The sequence below is a fragment of the Aspergillus affinis genome (assembly GCF_023601865.1).
Source record: "Aspergillus affinis strain CMG 70 chromosome Unknown NODE_16_length_405296_cov_86_143545, whole genome shotgun sequence".
In the NCBI taxonomy this organism is placed as follows: domain Eukaryota; kingdom Fungi; phylum Ascomycota; class Eurotiomycetes; order Eurotiales; family Aspergillaceae; genus Aspergillus; species Aspergillus affinis.
In genome coordinates, this window is record NW_026515797.1 from 226235 (window position 1) to 248134 (window position 21900).

The following is a 21900-nucleotide window of genomic DNA, read 5'->3' on the forward strand; positions in this document are numbered from 1 at the left end:
GAAAGTCCGGAGGAGTGGGAGGGCGAGGCCTGAGGGGGGGGAGGAGGGAGGGCGAGAAAAGTCTCGCAGTGCCCAATGAATCTCGACACTCATTCCCCTCTCGCTTTCGAAGGGGGTCATAGTTCTCATCTTGCCCCATTCCGCCGGATGGATGACTTTCCGTCCAGGCTTATAAAAGCCCTCCTCTGTTCCGTCTTCCTCGTCTTCTCTTTCTCTTCCTCTTTCATCTTTCCTATCTTCATCTTACCTTCTCTGCTTCCATCGTCGTCTTCTTCAAACAGGTCAACCACCCTAGCTTTCCCTTAGTCAACTTGTTATCAAGGCACTGTTCCTTCACGCCTATCTTCTTACCTGCTCCCATCAACGAGCACCGCCAGCCATCGATATGACTACCCAGCACTACCAAGCTCCTGCTTTTCCCATCAATGTTCCCTCCAAGGCCCCGGCACCGGCCGGTCTCTACCCAGTCAGCCGTGTCTCTGGCTCTCCTCCGGATCTCTCGGACACCAGCACTACTGCGGGAAGTCGCACCTCTGCCGGCTTCAGTTACGGCTCCGGAAGTCTCAGCGGCGACTATGAGTCCAGCTCGGCCTCGTACTCGGGGGTTGACGTTGTCGACGTTCTGGGTGACCGCATGCAGAACGCCTTCGATCCAACCCCATTGGACAAAGGGCTGGCAATGCAGGCGCAAACGTGAGGCTTCTCCGCATTATTCACTGGGAAGATATGCTAAAGACATCAAAACAGTTCGGGACAACTGAATGCAAAGCAGCGAGAACTTCTCGAGTTGCAAGCTCTCGCTCAGCGTCGTCTGAAAGGTGTTCGCTCCAACTTCTCCGATGGCATTAAAGTTGCCCGTGAAACCAAACGGGATCTGGAATGGACTCAGAAACGTGTGAAGTAAGTGCAGATGAACATCCACGAAGTCCCCGCCATTTCAGATATAAGGATCGTCGTCGTGATCTCCGCTCCGCCGAGCATGTGCGGAGACCCGCCGCGCTCCGCTGTCCAAGTTGTTCTTGGCAGTATGTATCTGGCTGGTAGATCGAGATAACGACGGATTCATTGGATAACTGTGCCTCTTAATATCCGCCTTGCAATACTGACTGTGTTTGACTTTAGCGCGTTGAAGACGAAAGCCGAAAGCGTGCACCCAGAGGAATACCGACGGGCATCCAAGAAATATACCTATGACGACAACTGAGCTTCGCGCAAGAGGTCAGAAAACGGCCAACCCTCTTTTATATCTCACGTGACATTATGATTTTTGGTGGTAACATTGTCTGGGACGGTTCATATTGGGTAATTTATTTGGAGTTTCACGACGTGTATATTGGGATATGTTTATATCGGTAGCGCTTTGATTTAGATGGAATACACACCATTTTTCTTTTGCCAATTCTTTTGCGAGTCGGGCTGGGAAGTGCAGCTGCCGCCGGCAAAAGCGAGGTTTGGAGTCGTCATTTCACATCACATCACAAGGACAAACCCGGTCATGTGCCAGCCCTATGACCGGGGGCTCGTGTGAGCACGGTCCTCTTGGGCGACGCGGAGAGGTGCTGCTGTTTCAATATGTCCGCCAGCCCTCATCAAGACGCCCTCTATTCTGCACAGCTCCCCCTAACATCCCTGTTCTTCCATATTCAGAGGGAAAGACTGATCACAGCACGAAACCATGGGGAGAGCTCACCATCCCTGTCAGGTCAGATAGCAAATCCCGCTGAAAATTCACAACTCAGTCTATGAGCAAAAAAGCAATCGACGAAAGGCGAATGGACAAAAAGTGGAAAGTAAGTGTTCGGTCGTCCGCTCGACCCGCACTCCGCTGGCGGACATCCTCACGCCGCCTTGTTCCGCTCCGCCCTCCGTTTTCGTCCATTCTGCATGCCGCTTTTGCGCCTGAGCCCAGTTCCGCCTCTCTAAGGCATTGTCTCCCTCGTGGTCAATGTGCGTTGCCGCTGCAGGGACAGGTCCGCTTCTATTGGGCCAGATGGGGACTCTAATGCGCCGCCGGCGGCTGGATTGGCGTAATTAGTCTGCCTCGAGAAGGCACAGTAGCCAATTATGCTGTAGTTTGGCTGTTCTAGTAGGAGAGACTGGGCCAGTGGGGAGAGGACTTGTAGGTCCCGGACGGAGGGAGTGTGGGACATGGGGCTGTGGGGGGCCGATTGGCTGCAGGATCCAGTAGTTAGCAGCTAAAATAGTTATTGTCATCGGCGTGCACCCATTGTGCCTGAGACACGTACCATAAAAGCTTTGTAGATGGATATCAGGACAGTAGAGTAATGCATCAAGTTTGGTGTCTTGTCTGGAGAGATGTTGTTCAACGAATGAATGAAATGGGGAACCGAAAGAAGTGAGGCGGACGCGAATCTCAGATCAGGGAGGAGCATCCCATATTGGCCTCAGGCAGACAGGTATTCTTTCTCTGCCGAGGATCTTCTGGTTATGCCCACCTACTATACTTGACGCTCTTCCCTTGAGTTAGTCTTGTCGGTAGTGGCGAAGCTAACAGTTAGTTGAGTGCCCCTAATACTTACCTAGCAGCCCAGTCAATCGGGCTGACACCTCCCAAATATAGAGGATCAGCACTCAATTCGATCTTATTAGAGCATAATGAAAAGTAGATCCGAATGGAAACCAGGAGCCCTCGGACCGTGTTGGAAGGAATAGAAAACCTGTTGTGATTGCCAACCAAGACTCAGGATGTTGAGCATGAAAGTATGGTTTCAGGGGCAAGTCCGGTTTCTATATTTGGACTCGGGAGAGCTGCGCTATAGTAAACCAGAACTCTACACCCTACGCGTAAAGATAAATATCAGGAACAAGCATTGCTCGGCATGGGGAATTGAAGATAAGAAAGATTTTCACTCCTGCATAAGTCAAAGAACCCATTTAGAAAGGGGGTAAGAAAACATGTTCTAGATGATTGTTTTCTCAGCCCTCATTGCCCGGTCGCCCACAGCCTTGAGGATTCCCGGACCACACAACTAGAATCCACTGTAGCCCATTTTCCCCGGATCGAGTTAACACTTCCTTTGTCATTCATCACATCATCTCATCGTTCAACCATGATAGACCTTCATACACCATTGGTTTTCACACCATAGCCATCGTGAAATCAAAACATCATACAGTCGAGTCGAAACTGCCGAGACCCGGAAGTAACGCTGCGTCACATCTGTTTCAAAATTGGGGTTAGCCGTTGAAAGATATGAAGAGCAAGCAAGGAAGAAGAGAAAACAAAGGATTCGAGAGAAAGAAGAAACAAGGATGGAAGCCACTAACCACCATCGACCACTACACTCAGTCATAATAGGCTTCACATCCTTCCACGGATCTTCCACAAAACTTGGAAGGAAATAAGCCGTGTCTTTGTTGAGGATTTTCACACCGCGGGATAAGTTGTGCAGTTCGTTTTTTCTCAGATGGGTGCCGTTTGGAGCAGTGTAACCTCCAACTTCAGTACGAGGAGCAGACTGGTTACCAACGGATTTCTTCGGCTCACTGACAATCTTTGGAGTAGTTCTGGCACCAGAGATCATTGGGAGATTGGGGTTTGTCGGTTCACTGTTGTTGCGCGGTCGGTTCGAAGATCGAGCCCCAGAACGATAGGTAGTCTGGGATACAGCGATCTTTTTCACCTCATCAAGGGAAGAGGGTCCTTTTCTATTGTTGGGCACGATGACGGGATGGTTGCCGAGGAGTCTGGTGGCTAAAGGTCCTAACGCGTCAGAGATGACTACAACATGGGGACATGGTTGATATGGCACAGAGATAGCAATAGACCCAACTTACTTCTAGTCGCGTTGTTCGGGCTACTTTGGACATTAGGAAATCGATTAGCAGAAAGCTGAACTGCAGCCACAGCTCCATCCTGCTTCTCGTTTCTTCCGCCAAAATTATCACCCAGGGCAACCGCAGCATCAGGCGCGAGGAAGGCATTCTCAACAGCCTGATGCTTCTTGTCCTCTTTGAGACGAATGACCTCGTTTGCCATCTCACGGCGTGTAGCTTGAACCTTCCATTCCTCGAAGAGTGAGGAGGATCGGTTCTTCAGACGTCTGTGAAATGGCTCGTGCACTGTATTGGGCATTGTTTCAAGCTGGGCCAATGCTGTAGAAGAGCCTTCAGAATAACGACAGCCTTGGATGGTCTGAGGACCCCATTCCTCCAGAAGACTGTATTCCTCGGGTGACATTTCCTTCTTGAGGATCTGTTTGGGCTGAGTGTAGTGAGACATGATGATCTTGGGTATCTGCAGGCTATTGCGTAATTGATGGGATATTGTAGAATTGTTTTGATGATAAGTGATGAGGATGGAGGAATGAGAGATGAGGGCAGGGTTGAGAGGGGGGTGGAGAGGGTAAGGGGACGAATCTGTCCAAGACAGAAGTAGGTGAAGGCAAGGTAGAGGTGGAGGATGGAGGATGCCTGTCTTGTGATATGGCAACTGCCCACCCAAACAACACTAAGGTACTCTTGCTACAATATCAATTCACTTAACACCATCCATACCCTGAATGCCCACGAAGACAAAAAAAAAATGAATACAGCTTATATTACCAAACCCCATTAGTCTAAAGATAACCTATCCAACAATGTACAGTGTAAATCACATGAGAGCTCCTTTGCCAACACATATTTTACGTGAACGTCCGCTCCTCCTCAATCGCTCTGTTAATGACACGCACGAAACGTCCAACCTTGTCGGCATCTTGCTTGGCCGTCTCAATTCCCAAAAGAATCTTCTTGATGCCGACACCGATGGTCTTGTCCTCCGCGATGCCTCCAATGCTTCTCAGCGCCTGTTTGATTTCCTCGGGCTCAAAGGCACCCGAGTTTTGCATGATGTGTTCCAGTTCTTGATACGACATCACGTTAGGCACCATGATATCAGAGTTGAAGGAGTTGTAAACATCCAGCTGCTTCAGCACGGCCCTCTCTGTCGAGGTGGCCAGGATCAACAGACGCCGTTCTTTGCTCGGCTGCTTCCGAAGGAAGACCATCAGAGTTTGCAGAACGGTGTTGCTGAATCGAGGACCGATGGGAACCCAGTCGATGATTCTCTCAATATTATCAACCACGACTACACTCGTGCGACTCTTGTAGGCATCATCGAAGACCTTGCTGATGTGCTGGACCTTGGCCATTTCACTGTAACCAACCATGTCCTCGGGGCTGATGAGTTTAATAAACGGGAAGCCCGAGTCAATGGCAATTCGAGCTGCCAGCGCTGTCTTTCCGCTTGCGGTTGGGCCATGCAGCAAGACAGAAAACAGAGGCGTCGATTCGCCAACCTGTTTCACGAAAAGCTCTCCCTCCTTCAGGATTTCATTAATAGCCAGCGAGTAGTGGATGATACCGTACTGGATACGGCTGGAAAGCTCTTCCTCCGAGACACCGAAAGCGGGCTGGACCTCACTGAGGGCATGGTGGAAATCGGCCCGGTTAACCTTCATATTCACGACATCGTCGCTAATGCCAGCCATCGTGCCGACCTTGACATGTCGGGTGAAAGCAAAGGACGATGCGGACTTGACGAGACCTGCAATTTCGGCACCCGAAAAGTTCTTGGTCATGAGAGCCAGCTCAGGCAGATCCACATCCTTATCCATCACATTGTTGTCCCTCATCTTTTGCGTGTGAATCTTGAGGATTTGGCTTCGGCCATGCTCGTCAGGGAGAGAGATCTCCATGTGTACTTCCAGACGGCCAGGTCGCAGCAGCGCCTCATCAATCATATCCTTTCTGTTTGTCATTCCAATAAGCAGAATGTTGTTGAGCTGGTCAACACCATCAAGCTTCGAGAGCAACTGGTTGACTACGCTATCACCCACGCCAGTACCGCCACCTGCGCCACTGCCACGCTGCTTGCAAACGGCATCTAGCTCATCGAAGATGATGATGTGCAGTCCACTTTCTTCGCCCTTCTCCTTGTATTCCTTCTCTGCATCGGCAAACATTTTCCGGATATTCTCTTCCGATTGACCGACGAACTTGTTCAAAACTTCGGGGCCGTTGATGATTTTCGGTTCCCGAGCGTTCAGCATCTTTCCAATCTGCCGGGCAATCAACGTCTTACCCGTTCCTGGCGGGCCGTACAGCAAAAGACCTTTCACGTGCTGAATTCCAAGCTTCTCAACCAGACCCGGGGGGAAGATACGCGAGGCGAAGGCACGACGGAAGATGGTGCTGAATTCGGAGTCGAGACCACCAATTCCCATATTCTCGAACTTGAAATCCGGTGTGATGATAGAGTTGGCCGCCGGGCGACGATTCGACGCCTTGAGGTTGATACCGGTCCGAGCATCTTTGAAGAAAGAGATCTGTGAATGTCTCGTAAGGATACCTCGTGCGAGGGGGTCAGTCTCGGTACGCCCGCCCTCAGAATTGCTTTTCTCGGAGCTCAAATCAACCCGCTGGACGGTCTTGACTGTCAAAAGAAGAGGGATGCTTTTATGATCCATCAAGATCTTCTGACCCGGTGAAAAGATCTGGTTTTCGAAGTTCTTGATCACATAATTGGCAAGTTCATCCTGATCATACGGCGTTTCAATCCTCTTCTTCCCCGCGAACCCGACTTCAATATCCGCGGAGCCCAAGTATGCCTGACCGCCCTGGCTGAAAGGGTCGTAGATCTGCACTTTGACGCTGTCGGTGAACGCGACGCCAGCCCACGTCCGTTGGGGATCCGACATGCTAATATGTCCGGGCGGGAATCCATCGAGTGGGCGCGCGGAGAAGACGTAGAGGTCGTTCACAAGGAGCAAAAGGTCAAGGCCGTCGCGGGAGGGAGGGATGTCCTGTGTCGATACCGCAACCAGGTTGCCGAAGGTGTAGGTGTTATCCGGGCTTTTGGCAGGGCGGAGAGACCAAGCTTTGCCTGATCCTGCGGGGGCTCGAGGAGGCTGCGGGGGCCCTCCATATCCAGGCATGGGCGAGCCGCTTTCATACCGATACTGAGGATGTCCCTGTCCCTGCGGTGGGTTCCCATAACCCTCTCGAGAAGCTCGGGACGCGAACGGGTTGGGCACAGAGGGGCGATTAAACATTTTGATTTATAGGTGAGTATGTTCTCAGTAGACGGTTGGATTAGAGACGGTAGAGCGATGCGAGTGAATGAGGGGAGTAAGCGTAACGCTGAGCAGTAGAAGATGAATGGCGCCGCCGGCAGCTATCAAGTCAAATCAATTCAAAAACACTAGCAAAGGCAGCTTCAAGAGAGATAGAATTTAATATCTGATGATCTGGTAGTAGACTAGATCGACCAGACAGGATTAGAGTATGGAGATATGTGAGATGCAGAGAACGTGGCGGGGAGAGCTGGAGATGAACAGAACAGGCTGGACGGTCGGGAAGGCAACAAGACGTCAGCCACTTCGGACCCGGAGCTCCGGACCCGCCGACCGAAGCTTTCCGGCGCATCTTATCGTGGTCTGGAACCATCTTTCCTTCTCTGATAGCTTTCCCTTTGGAGGTGCTATCTAGCTGGTTTTCAAGATGCCGCTGTTCGTGTCCATCATTTCCCCCCTTTTATACCATAGTTAAATGCGCTAACACCCCCTTTTACAGCCACCTTTTAGGCAAGAAATCATGGAACGTTTACAATCCGGAGAACATCGCCCGCGTGCGGCGGGACGAGGCCCAAGCCAAAGCGCGCGAAGAGGAACAAGAACGACTGATGCAAGAGGAGGACGCTGAGCGACGAATCCAAGTTCTTCGCGGCGAAAAGCCCTCGACTCCTCCACCCCCTCCCCGATTGCCGTCGCCCACCTCCCGGTCGGAAAGGAAGAGCCATACAGATCATATAGGAAGAAGCAGGAAACGACGACGTCTGGCCGGGGAGAATGACACCGATCGCGATATAAGATTTGCACGGGAAGATGCGCAATTTACGCTTGCCAAGCGAGAGGAACTGGCTTCGTCGCGCACCAGCGATGCGCCCCTTGAGGACAGTGCCGGTCACATCAATTTGTTCCCGTCAAATGAGTCGAAGCGGCCTGTCGAGAAGAACGCAGAAGCCGAAAAGGAATCGGCCAATAAACAGAGGAGCTATGAGGACCAGTACACCATGCGGTTCTCCAACGCAGCGGGGTTTCGTCAATCGGTTGGTCAGAAACCGTGGTATTCCTCTTCTGGTACTGATGCTATGGCGCCGGAATCCGTCTCTGGAAAGGATGTGTGGGGGAATGAGGATCCAATGAGAAAAGAAAGGGAAAAATCTCGCATGGATGCCAATGACCCTCTAGCGGCCGTAAGAAAAGGCGTCCGTCAGTTGAAATCCGTCGAACAAGAAAGAAGAAAGTGGAATGAAGAAAGAAGCCGTGAGTTGGAAGCATTGAAAACAGCAGAGAAAGACCGACCCCGGCACCGCAGGAGAAGATCGCGATCAGAAGACAGCCTTGAGGGATTCAGGCTTGATGCATCCCCGGAAAGACGCCGCGAGGATAGGGATCGAAAGTCACATCGGCACCACCGACATGGTCGAGATAGGAGTAGAGATCGGTCACATAAGAGCAGACATCACTCCGACTCCCGCTCTCATCGGCATGGTCGCGATCACCGCCGCAGTCGGAATGAACATCGACATCGCGACAGACTTTGATTGTAATCTCAAGCAATGAGACTCATGACTCAACGGCCAATGATAACTAATTATTTACGAAGATACCCGTATATATTTTGATACTCTTGAAATAGACCGAGCCATCGGGACTATTTCACATTCAATAGCAATTCCAATTCTATCCATGATATATCCCTTTTATTTGAACCCGAACGAGAAACCAACTCACAAGAGTCTAAATAGCAACAGTAACAGAACTTTTCAAATCTAGGCCAGACTCCATTCCTGAGATCCCTTCTCGACATCCTGTACATCCCAGTCGACGGTGATATCCAGGGCCCGCGATTTCTCTGATTTCTTCTGGTACCCAATCTTTCCGGTGATGGTCTGTCCCTTCTTCAAAGGAGTCGCGCGCTTCTTTCCGTGATCAATGAGGCAAATGCCCTGTTGCCAATGAGTTTCGGTCCCATAAGGTCCCGTGGTGAAGGCGACGATGCCCTTCTTCTGCATCTCCGACGGAATAGCATTGTCGGAAATGGTGGATTCTCTGGATGGCATAAAGAACATGTCGAACCAGATAGCGAAACCATCCAGCGCATCGACGTCCTCCGTCAAAGTAACCTTGAAATCCTTCAAGAAGGAGAGTTCGTCGACAGTGATGGTGTGCAGCGGGAGAGGAAGGAAGATGTTAGAGTCGCCAGGGATGGCCGACGGCTGGATGGAGCGAACAAGTGCCTCGTCGTAGATTCCGGTCAGCATGCTGGACATGTTGAAGCCGTAAACGGAGTGCCAGAACGAGATGTGCGACGCGATGAAGTCGGGATCCGCGAAAGGAGCGATACGGAGCGTAGCATGCGACGGGACCATAAGTCCATCAGGAGCGAGATATCGGTCTCTAGCATAGATGACGGAATCAAACATAGCCTCGAAGAGCAGGCAGTATCCCATCCATTCAGACACGATGATGTCAACTTGAGGAACAGGCAACTCAACTTCTTCGATCTTGCCGCGGATTGGTCTGGATTTGAGTCAGTCATTGCATAGGACACTCGGCTCGAAGAGGGAAACGTACGTGATCACATCACCAAATCCATTCTCATAGATGATCTCCTTGGCTCTGTCGATGATATTGGAGTTGTCGACGGAAATGACCTTCTTGGCGCCTGCTTTGGCGCAGAACATGGACAGGATACCGGTTCCGCATCCAACATCTAAGACAACCTTATCCTTGAAGAGGTGCTTGTTGTCGTAAACAAAGTCCCGGTAAGAATCGGTGCGGACGCTGTCCTTCAGCATGGACTCGTGAATTCCTGATTGACATCAACATACGATCGAAATGGACCTTAAAGCGCAGAATTTACCGTTGTAAGAATAAGACACAAAATAATCGGCGTCAATCTCATCAACCTTGCTCTGGGCGCGTTGAGATGGGCCGGGAGCGAGCTTTTCATCCTCCTTCGACAACTGCTCTTCCATGGATTGCTGCACGGCGGATCGGTATTCGGAGAATTGAGTCTGAAGGCGTTCAAGTTCCTCCTGCAGTTCGACCACTTGCCGCTCTGCGTCCGTACCACCAGGGGCGTCCGATGCCTCCTCATCTTCAATGTCGTCCAAACTATACAAGAGAGCGTCGTCCTCGAGAACGGGCTTCAAATAAATGTCGTCGTCGAATTTGTCCGTAGAGGTCACATCCGGGCTGGTGTTTCCCGCCTTCACCTGGGAGCGAATGTAGTTGACCAATTTGATGGTGCCCAAAAAGTCCAGGCCTGATGCCCAATTAAGAGAAGGTTAGCCACGACGCTCCAGGAGATGAGGTTGCCAACAAAGATCGACCGGTCCTAAGCAGCGGAAATCCTCATACGTTATGGTTCGATTCGATTGGCTACACACCGAGGTTCATTTGTACCTTGCGCAGGTCAAAATCGTGCTTTTCTTTGCTCTCCTTCAGCATGGAGTTGACATCGGGATAGACTTTCTCGGAGAAGAGTCCAACCACGGGCTGGGTCTCATCATCGGGTTCGACATCCTCCCATCCATCTTCATTGCTGAGTTCCGAATCTTCGGAGGTTGTCGAGCGAGCGTCGTCGTCCTTGAGAGGGCGCTCCGAGGGGATGGAAGCCGACATCGTGACGATTGCGGGGCAGTTGGGATTGTACGAAACTGACTGAGACACCTGAAACTCCGGGTGGTTGGCCGACAAAGAATAGAATGAAAAAAAGCCTGAATACCCAATTTAATTCACAAAAGAATGAATTAAAAGAGCAAGGGTAGAGCGGGAATAGTGTTGCAGGAGGAGAGGGGCAAGCGGAGGGGTCCCTCTCAGTGTTCTGTCCCAATGTCCCTGTCCAGAAAAAAAAAAAAAAAAAAAAAAGGTTGCCCCGCCCACCTGACGAAGGCGGGCCCAGAACGGCGGTTTATCGGGCCTGAGGCTTCACCCCGCCAACGCAGCGTCACCGCCCGGGCAGTAATCAATCAGTCAATAGAGACACTCCGTCATCCTCACTCGTCTCTCGCTCGCTCCTATCCCTTTTCACCCCTCAATCCCTCCTTCTTCCATCCTTAGCAGGGGTCAATTGCTCTCTTCTCTTTGTTTTGCATGATCCGGTCCTAATCCCTCCTCCACCCCGTCCACTTGACCACCCGAGAGCTTGCTTCTCTACCGCAGCATCAGCCGTACCCAGGCGATTCTTCCGGCATAAACATATCAGAATGGCTTTCCTCTTTAGTCGTGGTCGTTCTCGCCAGCCCTCTGATCTGGTTAGATCGATAAAAGATCTGTTGCCGAGATTACCTGAGAATTTGCCCGATCCGTCAGTGCCCAACAAGGTGTGTTGACCATCATGTTTTCTTTTGTGTTTGTTTTTCTTTATTTGTTTGCCTGGAGCCAGAAGAGCCGACGATTTACTGACCTGCCTCTGCGAACAGGTTGCAGATGACTTATCGAGGCAGCTTTCCCAGGTGAAATTGATCGTTCAAGGAACCCAAGGTATGTGTAGTCGCGCCTGCATATGCTCCAACGCCCTCAATCCTAATCGGAGTTGTCTTTCTAGAGATCGAAGTTTCGCCCGAGCAGGTGCATGCGCTCGTCCAGGCAACACTACAAGAAGACTTACTTTTCGAGCTTTCCCGATACCTTCATCGCCTTCCATTCGAAGCCCGAAAAGACACGCAGACCATATTCTCGCATGTACTCCGTTTCAAACCCGCCCATGGGAACCATGCCGACCCTCCCGTTATCTCCTATATCGTCCACAATCGCCCTGAAATTATCATCGAGCTATGCAAGGGCTACGAATACAGTCCCAGTGCCATGCCGTGCGGCACGATTCTGAGGGAAGCGCTGAAGTTCGATGTGATTGCCGCCATCATCCTCTATGACCAGTCTCAAGAGGGCGACCCCGCCATCCGGCTCACGGAAGTACAGCCGGGCATCCCCCAAGGAGGAACGGGCATCTTTTGGAGGTTCTTCACATGGATTGATAGGGGAAGCTTTGAGCTGAGCGCTGATGCTTTTACGACTTTCCGGGTAAGCAGTGTTCATCATATATACCTTGTTGAGGAGACTAACACAGACACAGGAGATCCTGACCCGTCACAAGTCGCTCGTAACGGGATATCTTGCAACAAACTTCGACCGATTCTTTGGCATGTTCAACTCGACGCTGGTGCAGTCGGACTCGTATGTCACCAAGCGTCAAAGCATCAAGCTACTAGGGGAGATCCTGCTGGACCGAGCCAACTACAACGTGATGATGGCGTATGTGGAGAGCGGAGAGAACCTCAAACTCTGCATGAAGCTCCTGCGAGATGATCGCAAGATGGTCCAGTACGAGGGATTTCACGTGTTCAAGGTATGTGTGTCCCGGAGGAGAAATGATGTGCGATTCCGATCTGACCGGGAATGCGACGTAGGTGTTTGTGGCCAATCCCAACAAATCGGTGGCGGTGCAGCGGATTTTGATCAACAACCGGGACCGCCTGCTGAAGTTCTTGCCCAAATTCCTCGAGGACCGCACGGACGATGACCAATTCACCGACGAGAAGAGTTTCCTGGTGCGTCAGATCGAGCTGTTGCCGAAAGAACCCATCGAACCGGTACGTTCGGCCCGTGAGCCATCTCGACCGGCGGCGGCTGTGTCTTGAAGATCTCCTAAGGGGATTTCTTTGGCATCTTGGTTACTTTATTATCGTTCTCATTGTTTTCTATTGTTCGAGTCCCATGATCGTCATGACAATCTGTACAGTGATGCGGCCGAGTGGTATGGTCTATATATACGTGCGCCGTGTCTTCGGAATTCTCGTTCGCATTGAGGGACTGCTGGTATCGGACCTTCTTGGAGTTGCGGCGTCTGTCGATAACTAGTTATTCGGAGAATTTCTTTGTGTTTTGATGCGGTTTACTTTTGCGTTGCTATGGGCAGTGGTCAAGGGCCATTCAAGGCAGGGAAAAAGCCTGATGGAAGACGAACATGGAAAAGGGAAACCCCCAAACAAAGCCCTTGCATTCGGGGATGTAGATAGAGACCGAAGTGGATCAGAATCTGCAATTCAAATTTCACCAGTGGACAAAAGCCCTGAATTTTGCGCCTGAAGAAGTCAGCCGGGCTATTAATAGGAGAAAAGTCGTCGACTTCATCCATGGGACGTGAGGGCACAAGGGTGGAGGCTCGATTTTTGGTTCCCCGGGAATGCTTTTTGTTTTTTTATTTTTTATTTTTTTTTGGTTCACTGTTTTTCCTTCTGGAATATTTTTCTTTCTGTCTTCTGATCTCAGCTTCAGGCAGTGCAAAGACTCCAAGGCTCAGTCGACTCCGCCTGTCCTACCGTCTTCAACGGGGTCAACGAACTATACGGGGGGGACTCCATAGAATCTATAATTATTCAACGACCGAGTAAATTGGCCCCTCCTTCTCCTTCTCCGATCCACATGCTGCGTGGCCCCGACCGATGAAACTGGTTTAGCGGGCCTGTTAGTGATATGAAAGCCCTCCCGTGTGGATCGCAGGCCCCCTTCGCGATCCCTGCTTGCGCTGAAGGCCGTTCCATGGACGCCCTTCACGCCGCGCTTCTCTTTGGCTTTTTTTTCTTCGTCTTCTTCTCCAGTCCCCGAGTCGTCTGTCTGCGATCGACTGATCTGATCTCTGAGCCAGTGTCACCGTCAGGAACCACCACCATCTTGCCATTGGGAACGCTGCAAAAGACTCCCTAGAAGCGAACCGTGGAGAAGCTTGTCGTTGCCAAGGCCTCCTAGACATCAATCAGTCAATCACCAACCACTCTCCTTCACGCTCCATCGGACCTCAACCTTCCCCTGTCGCTACTTCGCTTCGCCTCATCAAGCGCCGTTTTGGGGGCGGTCATGTTCGATTGCGCCGGTGCCTTTTCCCCCCTCGCCATCTTGCATTCTCCCGTCCTTCCTTCGGCGATCCTCCCCGTTGCGCTACATACTCGGCCATAGACCCAATTTCTCTCCCCTCTCCCTCTCCCTCTCCCTCTCTTCCTCTCTCGTCTCCTCTCTCTTCCTCCCACACGCCTCCCTTGATTTCGCTCTTTCTTTCCCTTTCGTCCTCACCACCGCTCGTCTGAGGGAACCCAACAAAGGAAGGGAGACAATCAGATCCTCTAAGGGAGGAAGAACCGATTGCCATTGCCGATCAGCTAGGCAAACGGGAAAAAGAAAAAAAAAAATAGCATCCATTGCACGAACTAATTTCACAGGAGACTTCTTTCGCCCTCCTCCCCCCTCTCCTCAAGTCATGCCCGAATAATGGGTGAAATGCGATCCGCTTCTGTATCCGGTGCCGTGATGACCGACTCGGGCGCATCCCTCCACGCCGTTCCCTATGAAGATACGACCCGATCCGCCTCCTTGCCAGGCCCGGGGGACCTGACCCTGTGTCCCCAAGATACTTGCACCACCACCGCCTCGTCCAACGATCAGGGGCCGTCCCCGTCGCATGCGAATGGCACCCGCGAATCGAGGAGTCGGGCGGTCCCGTCAGAACATACACACTCCGTGGTGAGTTTGCGCTCGCTGCGGAGTATCCCCAGCATTGTGGTCAACGATGGGGGATCTCGCCCCAGCTCTCGTCCGGGGTCGCGTCCCGGATCGCGATGGTCGGAGCGGAAATGGGGTGGGCTGAGGGGTAGAAAATCGACCGAACTGGATAGAGACTCACCGCCTCCTGTGCCTCAGATCGAGTCTCCCTTCAATGGGATCGCGTTGGATATCCCGGCACCTTCTCTGGACGGACTGGGCCCACAGTCGATGCGGTTCTCCAAGCGCGGCAGTCTGATCACCGAGGAGGAACGACAGAAACTCCAGCGTCAGATCCACGAGCAGGAATTGCGCCAGAAGGAGGGACGACCCTCGACCGACATCCGAGGCTCGGAGAAAGAACCCCCACCGCAGCAGCAGCAGCAGCAACCCGTGACGGAAACACCGCCTTTACCTCCCGCCCCGACTGACCCAGATGACTCGGAGCCTGAGATTTCGGAAATGCCACCCAGGCGCCCGAAACCAGCGTCGTCGCTTCGTGTCCGGCAAAGTGCCATTGCAAATCGAGCCATCTCGGCAGATGAGGATATGTTGTCGCGTCGGGTCAGATTGATGTATGAAAAGGGGGACGATAATGTGTCGGACACCGAGGTGGCCAAGTCGTTGGCCATGGAGAACGGGGTTCTGTGGGAAGAAGCCGGCGCGACCAGTACAGACACGTCTCGTCTCTCGGGGCCGAGCATGTCTGGGGCCGAAACCAAGAGCATCGTATCGTCGGTCGGCCCTGAGAATCCATCGAACCACAAGAAGGAGGCTCATGAGCTCGCGGGCGGTATTGAATATTGGCAGGACATCAGAGCCGGAGATGTAGACCGCTACGGCTTTATACGCTCCCCAACATCCAACTCCAACGAGGGCATGGATCCCTCTCCAATTCAACGGGTCTCTACCAGTCTGCTGCTTGCCTCGACTACGCCACGGCGCAAACTGTCCATTCGGCCGCCATCTGCTCTAGGCAGTAACCGCTCCCTTACCGGCCGCTCACCTGCGCGGAAGATGATTTCTGAGCCGTCCGTCCGTCCGTCATCGTCGCAAAGCACGTATAGCGCGCCGCTACGACGATCAACGTCGAAATTCCGACAGGCCACCAATTTTCTCCCCCACAACCGGGATCGTCGATTCAAAGACGAGGCAGGAGACATGCTCACCCTCCCGACCGATACGACTCCCAAGGGCAGAGCCGAGACGGCTGCTGCCCGTGCTGCGCGTAAGAAAGAATGGGAGCGAGAAGACAAGTGGACAAAAATGGCCAAGCCAGTCCGGCGGGGAACCCACGGGGGTGGCATGTCCTTCGAATTCGACACGCAGAGCTCCAAACTCATCGAACGCACATGGAAGGGAATACCGGACCGGTGGCGCGCCAGTGCGTGGTATGCCTTTCTCGAGGCGAGCGCCAAACGACACAGCGACAGCCCCGGGATAGAGGAGCTCATCGAAGCGTACAATAACTATCAGCTGGTCTCGTCCCCGGACGATGTGCAGATCGACATCGACGTTCCGCGAACCATCACGAGTCACATAATGTTTCGCCGTCGGTACCGTGGTGGGCAACGGTTGTTGTTTCGGGTGCTGCATGCCATGTCGTTGTACTTCCCCGATACGGGCTATGTTCAAGGCATGGCGGCGCTTGCTGCGACGCTCCTCGCGTACTATGACGAGGAGCATGCTTTTATTATGCTTGTGCGACTATGGCAACTGCGTGGCTTGGAGGCATTGTACCGGTCTGGGTTTGCGGGTCTCATGGAAGCACTCGGTGATTTCGAGCGAGAATGGTTAGGAAAGGGGGAAGTTGCTGCGAAGCTGGTAGGTTAACAAGTTATTAGTCACGGTATGCTTCTGATTCACTGACACTTGCGATACAGGAAGAACTAGGGATTCCACCGACAGCGTACGGCACCCGATGGTATCTCACATTATTCAATTATTCGATCCCATTTCCCGCCCAACTACGCGTGTGGGATGTTTTCATGCTCCTAGGCGATGCCGAAGAGCCGAATGCTCCTGCGACTCCAGCCAAAGGGACGGAAGCCGGTGAGAACTGCACGGGGATCTTTGGCAAGGGACTGGACGTCCTACACGCCAGTTCGGCCGCCCTGATCGACGGTATGCGCGAAATCGTCCTCGAATCGGACTTCGAGAACGGCATGAAAGTCCTCACCAGCTGGGTTCCCATCAAAGACGTGGAGCTCTTCATGCGTGTTGCAAAAGCGGAATGGAAGGTCCACCGTCGAAAGAAGTCCGCCCAAGGCTGATCAGCTCTCTTAGCCCTTCATATGGGGGCGCTCAATGCTGCGACGTGACCCGATGACCCGGTAGACGCACATTCTACACCAAAGGCATTCATTACCTTCTAATTATAGCCTTTTCTTGGGCTGCCACATAATACTTACTGTCTCTCTTTCTTGGCCCTTTCGAGACTCATACATATCCCCACGGTTCGGGGGAGAGTTTTTTAACGGACATTTCAACCCAACGATTGTTGATGAATTCAACCTGAAAAGTCGGTTTATTTTGTTCATGAACGACTATTATTAATATCTGATTGATTACTACCATCTTTTATCATTTTACGGCTGTCACATCACGAACCCATTATTCCGGCCGTTCGCCTCGCATCTCAATTGAGTCTATATCTAATACAAGCATTGGAGAGTGGTCCCCCTCCCCCGGTTGACTGCCTCCAATGAAGAAAGACAAAAGACAATCAAGCGCAGGCGACCACTTATCTATATCGGCCCTAATCTTCCTATACCAATTACTAATATCATACCCATCGTCCCGGACATCATCCATCGTTTTCCTACTTTTTTTTTTGTTGATACGACATTAATATCCACCCTATACTGCATCCCCATGTTCGAGTCCATCAATTACCTTGACCTGGTCTAACTGTCGCTTATCATTCATTCATTATTGGCACCTTACCTACCATACATATTCATATATCATCAATCATATCATACATAATCCTTGATCTGAGTCGTCCATCATGACGATGGCGGTCGATCTCCCCTCCCTCCGTGCAAAACCAGCACATGTTATTTCCTAACATCATACCAGACCAGATACTCTGCTTTCCTTGTTTACTTGTTCCTCCTTCCTTCCTTACCTTCCCTAACTATCATTGTCTATCTCTATCCATCGATTTCCTATCTCTTTATGTTTCACTTTCATCCTTGCCTCCCTCTCTCCCTCTCTCTCTTATCTTATCGTTTCCCTCTTTTTTGTCCTATCTCATGTCTCTATAATCAATCAACACCTCATATATTCCTTTCCTTTCATCCACTCACTCACTCACTCACTCCGTTGGGACGAAATCCAATCCAATCCAATCCGATGAGTGAAGCGAGCAAGCCAAAAAGAACTGAACTGAATCAAACCAGATACCCCTTTTTTTTCCTGTTAGTTGCTTGGTTGAATTGTTTGGTTGGTACTTGTTAGGTCGCTGTTCTTGTCCTGCTCTGTGTTCTATTTATCTACCTGTTTCCTTGTTTTAGTTGTGGATGGATGTATCTATCTATTGATATATCTACATATAGTATACATCAATTGATTGAAATTTACATGCAAACTGTCTGTCTTGTGTCGGGTGGATTTGGCTCCGTAAAAAAAAAAGCTGTCTAATGAATTCTGCTGCCGTTGAGTTCATGGAGATGAGTACATAAGCCTGGTAAAGTGCATAGTTAGAACAGTCATCAGACTAGACATTGGACACACCATTCTACACAAGACAGACAAAAGAACTACGAATAAAATACCTACGAATTAACATACCCCCTCCAAAATAGAGATGAATGAATGAATGAATGACAAGAAATCAAATTGGTATCGATCTATATACGACCACACCATCATCAAACCAAGACTGAAAAGCCATGACCACAACCATGCCAATGCCAATGCTACCGATTGAACACACAGAATGAAAATGACCCGTATAATTAGAAAACATATCAACCCGGAACGCCTCGCCAAGAAATCAACTCTTTTTCTCGCTAAATACTCTTCTTGCGAGCTTTCCTTTCCAAGGCGTAGCCCTACCCGCGCACCCGGCCGGCATCAGACCTTGGTAAGGAAGTCCAGCTACCATACCAGATGAGCAACTGGAAGGATACATTTATAGACAAATAAAGGGGTAGTGGTAATAAAAATAACAGGAGAAGAAGACATAAGGAACCGCAAAGGGGAGAGTCTGTATGTAGCCAGTAGGCAAAGTCAGTAAATCAGGTGAATTCGGATCGAGCCATTTTAATTGGCAGATAAATATACAGTGATCCATTGATGGATGAACATCCACTTGGTGTAGATGTGCAACTATGACGGACAGATTGAAGATGTCTGTCAGATATGGTTACACTAGAGGTCGTCTACACGACTCTAGCACCGTGGACTCTGGCATGTACTGTTAGTCTGAATGCTGGCATCAACTCGTGCCGTCGAGCTACTGTCTTCGCGGGGATGCATCAGACCGCCTTAACCGGCGAGAAAGCCCCGTCCGAGGAGAATGACCAGGACTACTATCTTCGTCAGAATCAGGAGGTGCCGTACCAGCGCTAGAAGCGTAAGGGCCTTGGGACGCCCGATGGGAATAATTGGCGTGGCTCTCGAATCGAGACGGATACTCGCTGCGGTCCTGGTCCTCTGTGCGACTGTAGCCCCTCTCCGAGCTGGTTTCCTCCGCCGATGTCCTCGTTCGTATCGCAGGCCGCGTCACACTGGCTCGCCTACTGGTCGACTCGGGGCCTTGATGATCAGTCATGCGGATATCGTACGGGTTCGACGCATCACTCCGTTTACGAGTGTGTGAAGACTGCTCTGCCGGCCGCGCAGTCATGGGAGACCCTGAGCGGGAATTCTGAGAGGAACCAGGAAAAGTGTCCGACGGACGCGAGGACGGCAGTGGAGCTTGTTGGTGAGGGCCCGGCGCCTTTCTTTTGCGACCCGGCGAGCTCTGGTAGTCGGCTCGACGGGGAGCTTGCGAGGTCCCGGGGGATTCCTGTCGGTTTCTGCCCGACGGAGTATTGGGATGCGATTGCGCTGGAGGGACCCAGTGGTGGAAATACAGAGACGGCGGCGACGGACGCGGTTGCGAATCGGATTTTCCGGCCGCAGGTTGCGAGAGCGGTACCGAAGAGCCCGGGGCATAATGTACGTTGCTCAGGTTGATTGCAGGTTGTTGATGGGAACCCTGCGACTCACCGGGGTTGAGCCGGGACATGCTCGGGGCTACACGGGGGTCTGAGGACCTGCTCAACGACGGCGGCGTCGACGAGGGGGCTGAGGCATGCAACGGTTGTGAGAGAAGCACTCCGGGTCCAGCCACCGGCTGTTGCGTCGACGTCACGTACGGATAGGAAGAAGAAGCAGAGGAAGAGGGGATAGAACGAGAGTCTCGACGGACATGAGGCCCTCGCCGTTGTGACGAGTGCGACGGGCCGGGCATCGAGGGGGCTGCCGGGGGTCCCCGCGGCGGAGGGATAGCGGATTGTGTTATGTACTGCTGGGTCACTTCCAGGACGGATTGAGGCACGCCGCCTTGACTGATGCCGGCGAAGATGAGCGGGATCATATGCGGCGGGACGCCAGCATGCAGGGAATCCCGCAACATACTCTGTTCGATCCGGCGCTGCTCCAGGCGCAAGGTTTCCTGACGGGTCTTCTCCTCCTCCTGCTTCCGGCGGTCTTCCTCGGCCTTGGCTTCGAGCCAAGAGTAATAGGAGGCATCCGAATCCTGCCGTTGAGGGGGCGGAGGGGGCGGAAGGGGTTGTTGATGTGGTTGATTCATAGGGTTCGCGGCGGCGAAAGCAACGTCGGGCGGCGGCAGGGTCAAGGCAGAGGGAGGCGGCAATCCTCTCCGCGAGGACTCCATGCTCTGTGTCTGGGGTTCCGAGACCGCCGGGGGCGGAGAGGACCGTGGGGCGGCAGGAATGGACTGACGAACGATGGCGTAGTCATGGGGAGGCCCTTTCACTCCGTTCTGGGAGGAAGGTTTCAGGGTAAGCAGCATCCTCGATAGGGAGCGGACAGCTTGGGAGGGGGGAAGGACCGCGGAGGGAAGGAAAAGAAGGGGAAATGGGGGGGAGGGGAGGAAAGAAGAACGAAAGGGGAAAGCAGAAAAGGGAAAAGGGAAAAAGAAAAGAAAAAAAGGTGAACGGTGAACGGTGGGGACTCAATTCCAGATAGGGCTGTTCGACAGATAGGCAGAAAGATATTGAAGACACGCGGGGAAAGGAAAACAAAGACGGCGGGATGGGTCGATGGGAGTCCCACCATTTCCGCCGGAGGAAAAGAGTCAATGCATGTCGGAGGGAGCAGATGTTGATGAGGAGGAGGATGATGATGATGAAGATCCAGAAAATCAGAAAAGGAGAGACGGGGAGAGAGGGAAGAAGAGAAGAGAGGCAGGAGAAGCATACAAAAGACTCAGAAAAGACCCCGGATCGCCCGATGAGGGAACCGCCCAATGAGGAAAGACCAGTTTTCCCAAAGTGGCCAGCTCCGTTGGCGCTAACCCGTTCGGGAAACAGGCCTGACTGCCTCAGGTTCCCCCTGTGCCTGAGTGTCTGGGGGCCTGGGTGCCTGGGAAGATGCCTTACCGAAGGGCCCTTGGGAAGACACGCCGTCTCGGCTGCGTCGACTTGGAGTCTCCTAAGTCTTAAAGAACAACTGACCGAAAAGACAGAAAGAAAGAAGAAGAATGACTTCAGTGGAAGTCGAGTGGATCGGCAGGCTTGGCGGCGGCCACTAGAGCATCCTTGCGTACTCGACAGCCCTGCTGCGTGCTGACGGCCAGCCCGTAAGGCTAGTAGTGCGACAAAGTCTTGGAAGTCTGTCTCGTTTCTTTTCTTTTTCCAACTGCCCCTCGAACGGCTCGGTCCGTTCAACCACGTCGAGAGAGAGAGAACACAGTCAGAAATCAGAATGAAATTCACAGAATCAGATCAGACTTAAATCACTTCTGCAGGAACTCTCCCGCCTTATAAGAAGCCCTCCTCCACGAACCCCCCCGAGCACAAAAAGGAAGACCAGACAACCCACGGGAATCAACGGGGCCCGCGGGAACCAATAAGGCCCCCAAAAAGGCTTGAATTAAAATTAATCCAAGACGAAATGTCGATGCCTGGCACTCTGCTGCCCTTTTTCGGCCGGGGGGGAACCGTTTGGAGCCACTTTGCTGCTGGTCGCCAGACGAGGCGGTTTCATCTTGATCTCGCCGGACGCCGGATGGAGTAAGCCCAATGAACATCGCCATCTGCTGGAGATTGCCTCCTTT

General features: G+C 52.1%; 8 protein-coding genes across 8 annotated transcripts; 4 read left to right on the forward strand and 4 right to left on the reverse strand.

The window, feature by feature from the left end:
• Window positions 1-385: 385 nt before the first annotated feature.
• On the forward strand, window positions 386-1204 carry KD926_003056 (KxDL motif-containing protein; the record flags this gene model as incomplete). Its single annotated transcript, XM_053097340.1, has 3 exons — window positions 386-693; window positions 748-900; window positions 1123-1204. The coding sequence occupies 3 exons, from the start codon at window positions 386-388 to the stop codon at window positions 1202-1204; spliced, it is 543 nt and encodes a 180-aa protein (XP_052958687.1).
• Window positions 1205-3129: 1925 nt separating this feature from the next.
• On the reverse strand, window positions 3130-4243 carry KD926_003057 (uncharacterized protein; the record flags this gene model as incomplete). Its single annotated transcript, XM_053097341.1, has 3 exons — window positions 3130-3181; window positions 3307-3742; window positions 3799-4243. 3 exons carry the CDS (start codon window positions 4241-4243, stop codon window positions 3130-3132), a joined length of 933 nt encoding a protein of 310 aa, XP_052958688.1.
• Window positions 4244-4646: 403 nt separating this feature from the next.
• Window positions 4647-7055, reverse strand: KD926_003058 (AAA family ATPase SEC18; the record flags this gene model as incomplete). Its single annotated transcript, XM_053097342.1, has 1 exon — window positions 4647-7055. One exon carries the CDS (start codon window positions 7053-7055, stop codon window positions 4647-4649), a length of 2409 nt encoding a protein of 802 aa, XP_052958689.1.
• Window positions 7056-7503: 448 nt separating this feature from the next.
• On the forward strand, window positions 7504-8627 carry KD926_003059 (uncharacterized protein; the record flags this gene model as incomplete). Its single annotated transcript, XM_053097345.1, has 3 exons — window positions 7504-7511; window positions 7576-8257; window positions 8352-8627. 3 exons carry the CDS (start codon window positions 7504-7506, stop codon window positions 8625-8627), a joined length of 966 nt encoding a protein of 321 aa, XP_052958690.1.
• A 209-nt stretch (window positions 8628-8836) lies between these two features.
• On the reverse strand, window positions 8837-10694 carry KD926_003060 (protein arginine methyltransferase RmtB; the record flags this gene model as incomplete). The annotated part of the gene is made up of 4 exons (XM_053097346.1): window positions 8837-9587; window positions 9642-9879; window positions 9931-10335; window positions 10460-10694. The coding sequence occupies 4 exons, from the start codon at window positions 10692-10694 to the stop codon at window positions 8837-8839; spliced, it is 1629 nt and encodes a 542-aa protein (XP_052958691.1).
• A 584-nt stretch (window positions 10695-11278) lies between these two features.
• On the forward strand, window positions 11279-12712 carry KD926_003061 (Mo25 family protein; the record flags this gene model as incomplete). Its single annotated transcript, XM_053097347.1, has 5 exons — window positions 11279-11395; window positions 11495-11555; window positions 11620-12095; window positions 12148-12420; window positions 12482-12712. 5 exons carry the CDS (start codon window positions 11279-11281, stop codon window positions 12710-12712), a joined length of 1158 nt encoding a protein of 385 aa, XP_052958692.1.
• A 1624-nt stretch (window positions 12713-14336) lies between these two features.
• Window positions 14337-16879, forward strand: KD926_003062 (putative TBC domain protein; the record flags this gene model as incomplete). The annotated part of the gene is made up of 2 exons (XM_053097348.1): window positions 14337-16430; window positions 16490-16879. The coding sequence occupies 2 exons, from the start codon at window positions 14337-14339 to the stop codon at window positions 16877-16879; spliced, it is 2484 nt and encodes an 827-aa protein (XP_052958693.1).
• A 2189-nt stretch (window positions 16880-19068) lies between these two features.
• KD926_003063 (uncharacterized protein) lies at window positions 19069-20634 on the reverse strand (the record flags this gene model as incomplete). Its single annotated transcript, XM_053097349.1, has 1 exon — window positions 19069-20634. The coding sequence occupies one exon, from the start codon at window positions 20632-20634 to the stop codon at window positions 19069-19071; it is 1566 nt and encodes a 521-aa protein (XP_052958694.1).
• Between the last annotated feature and the right edge of the window lie 1266 nt (window positions 20635-21900).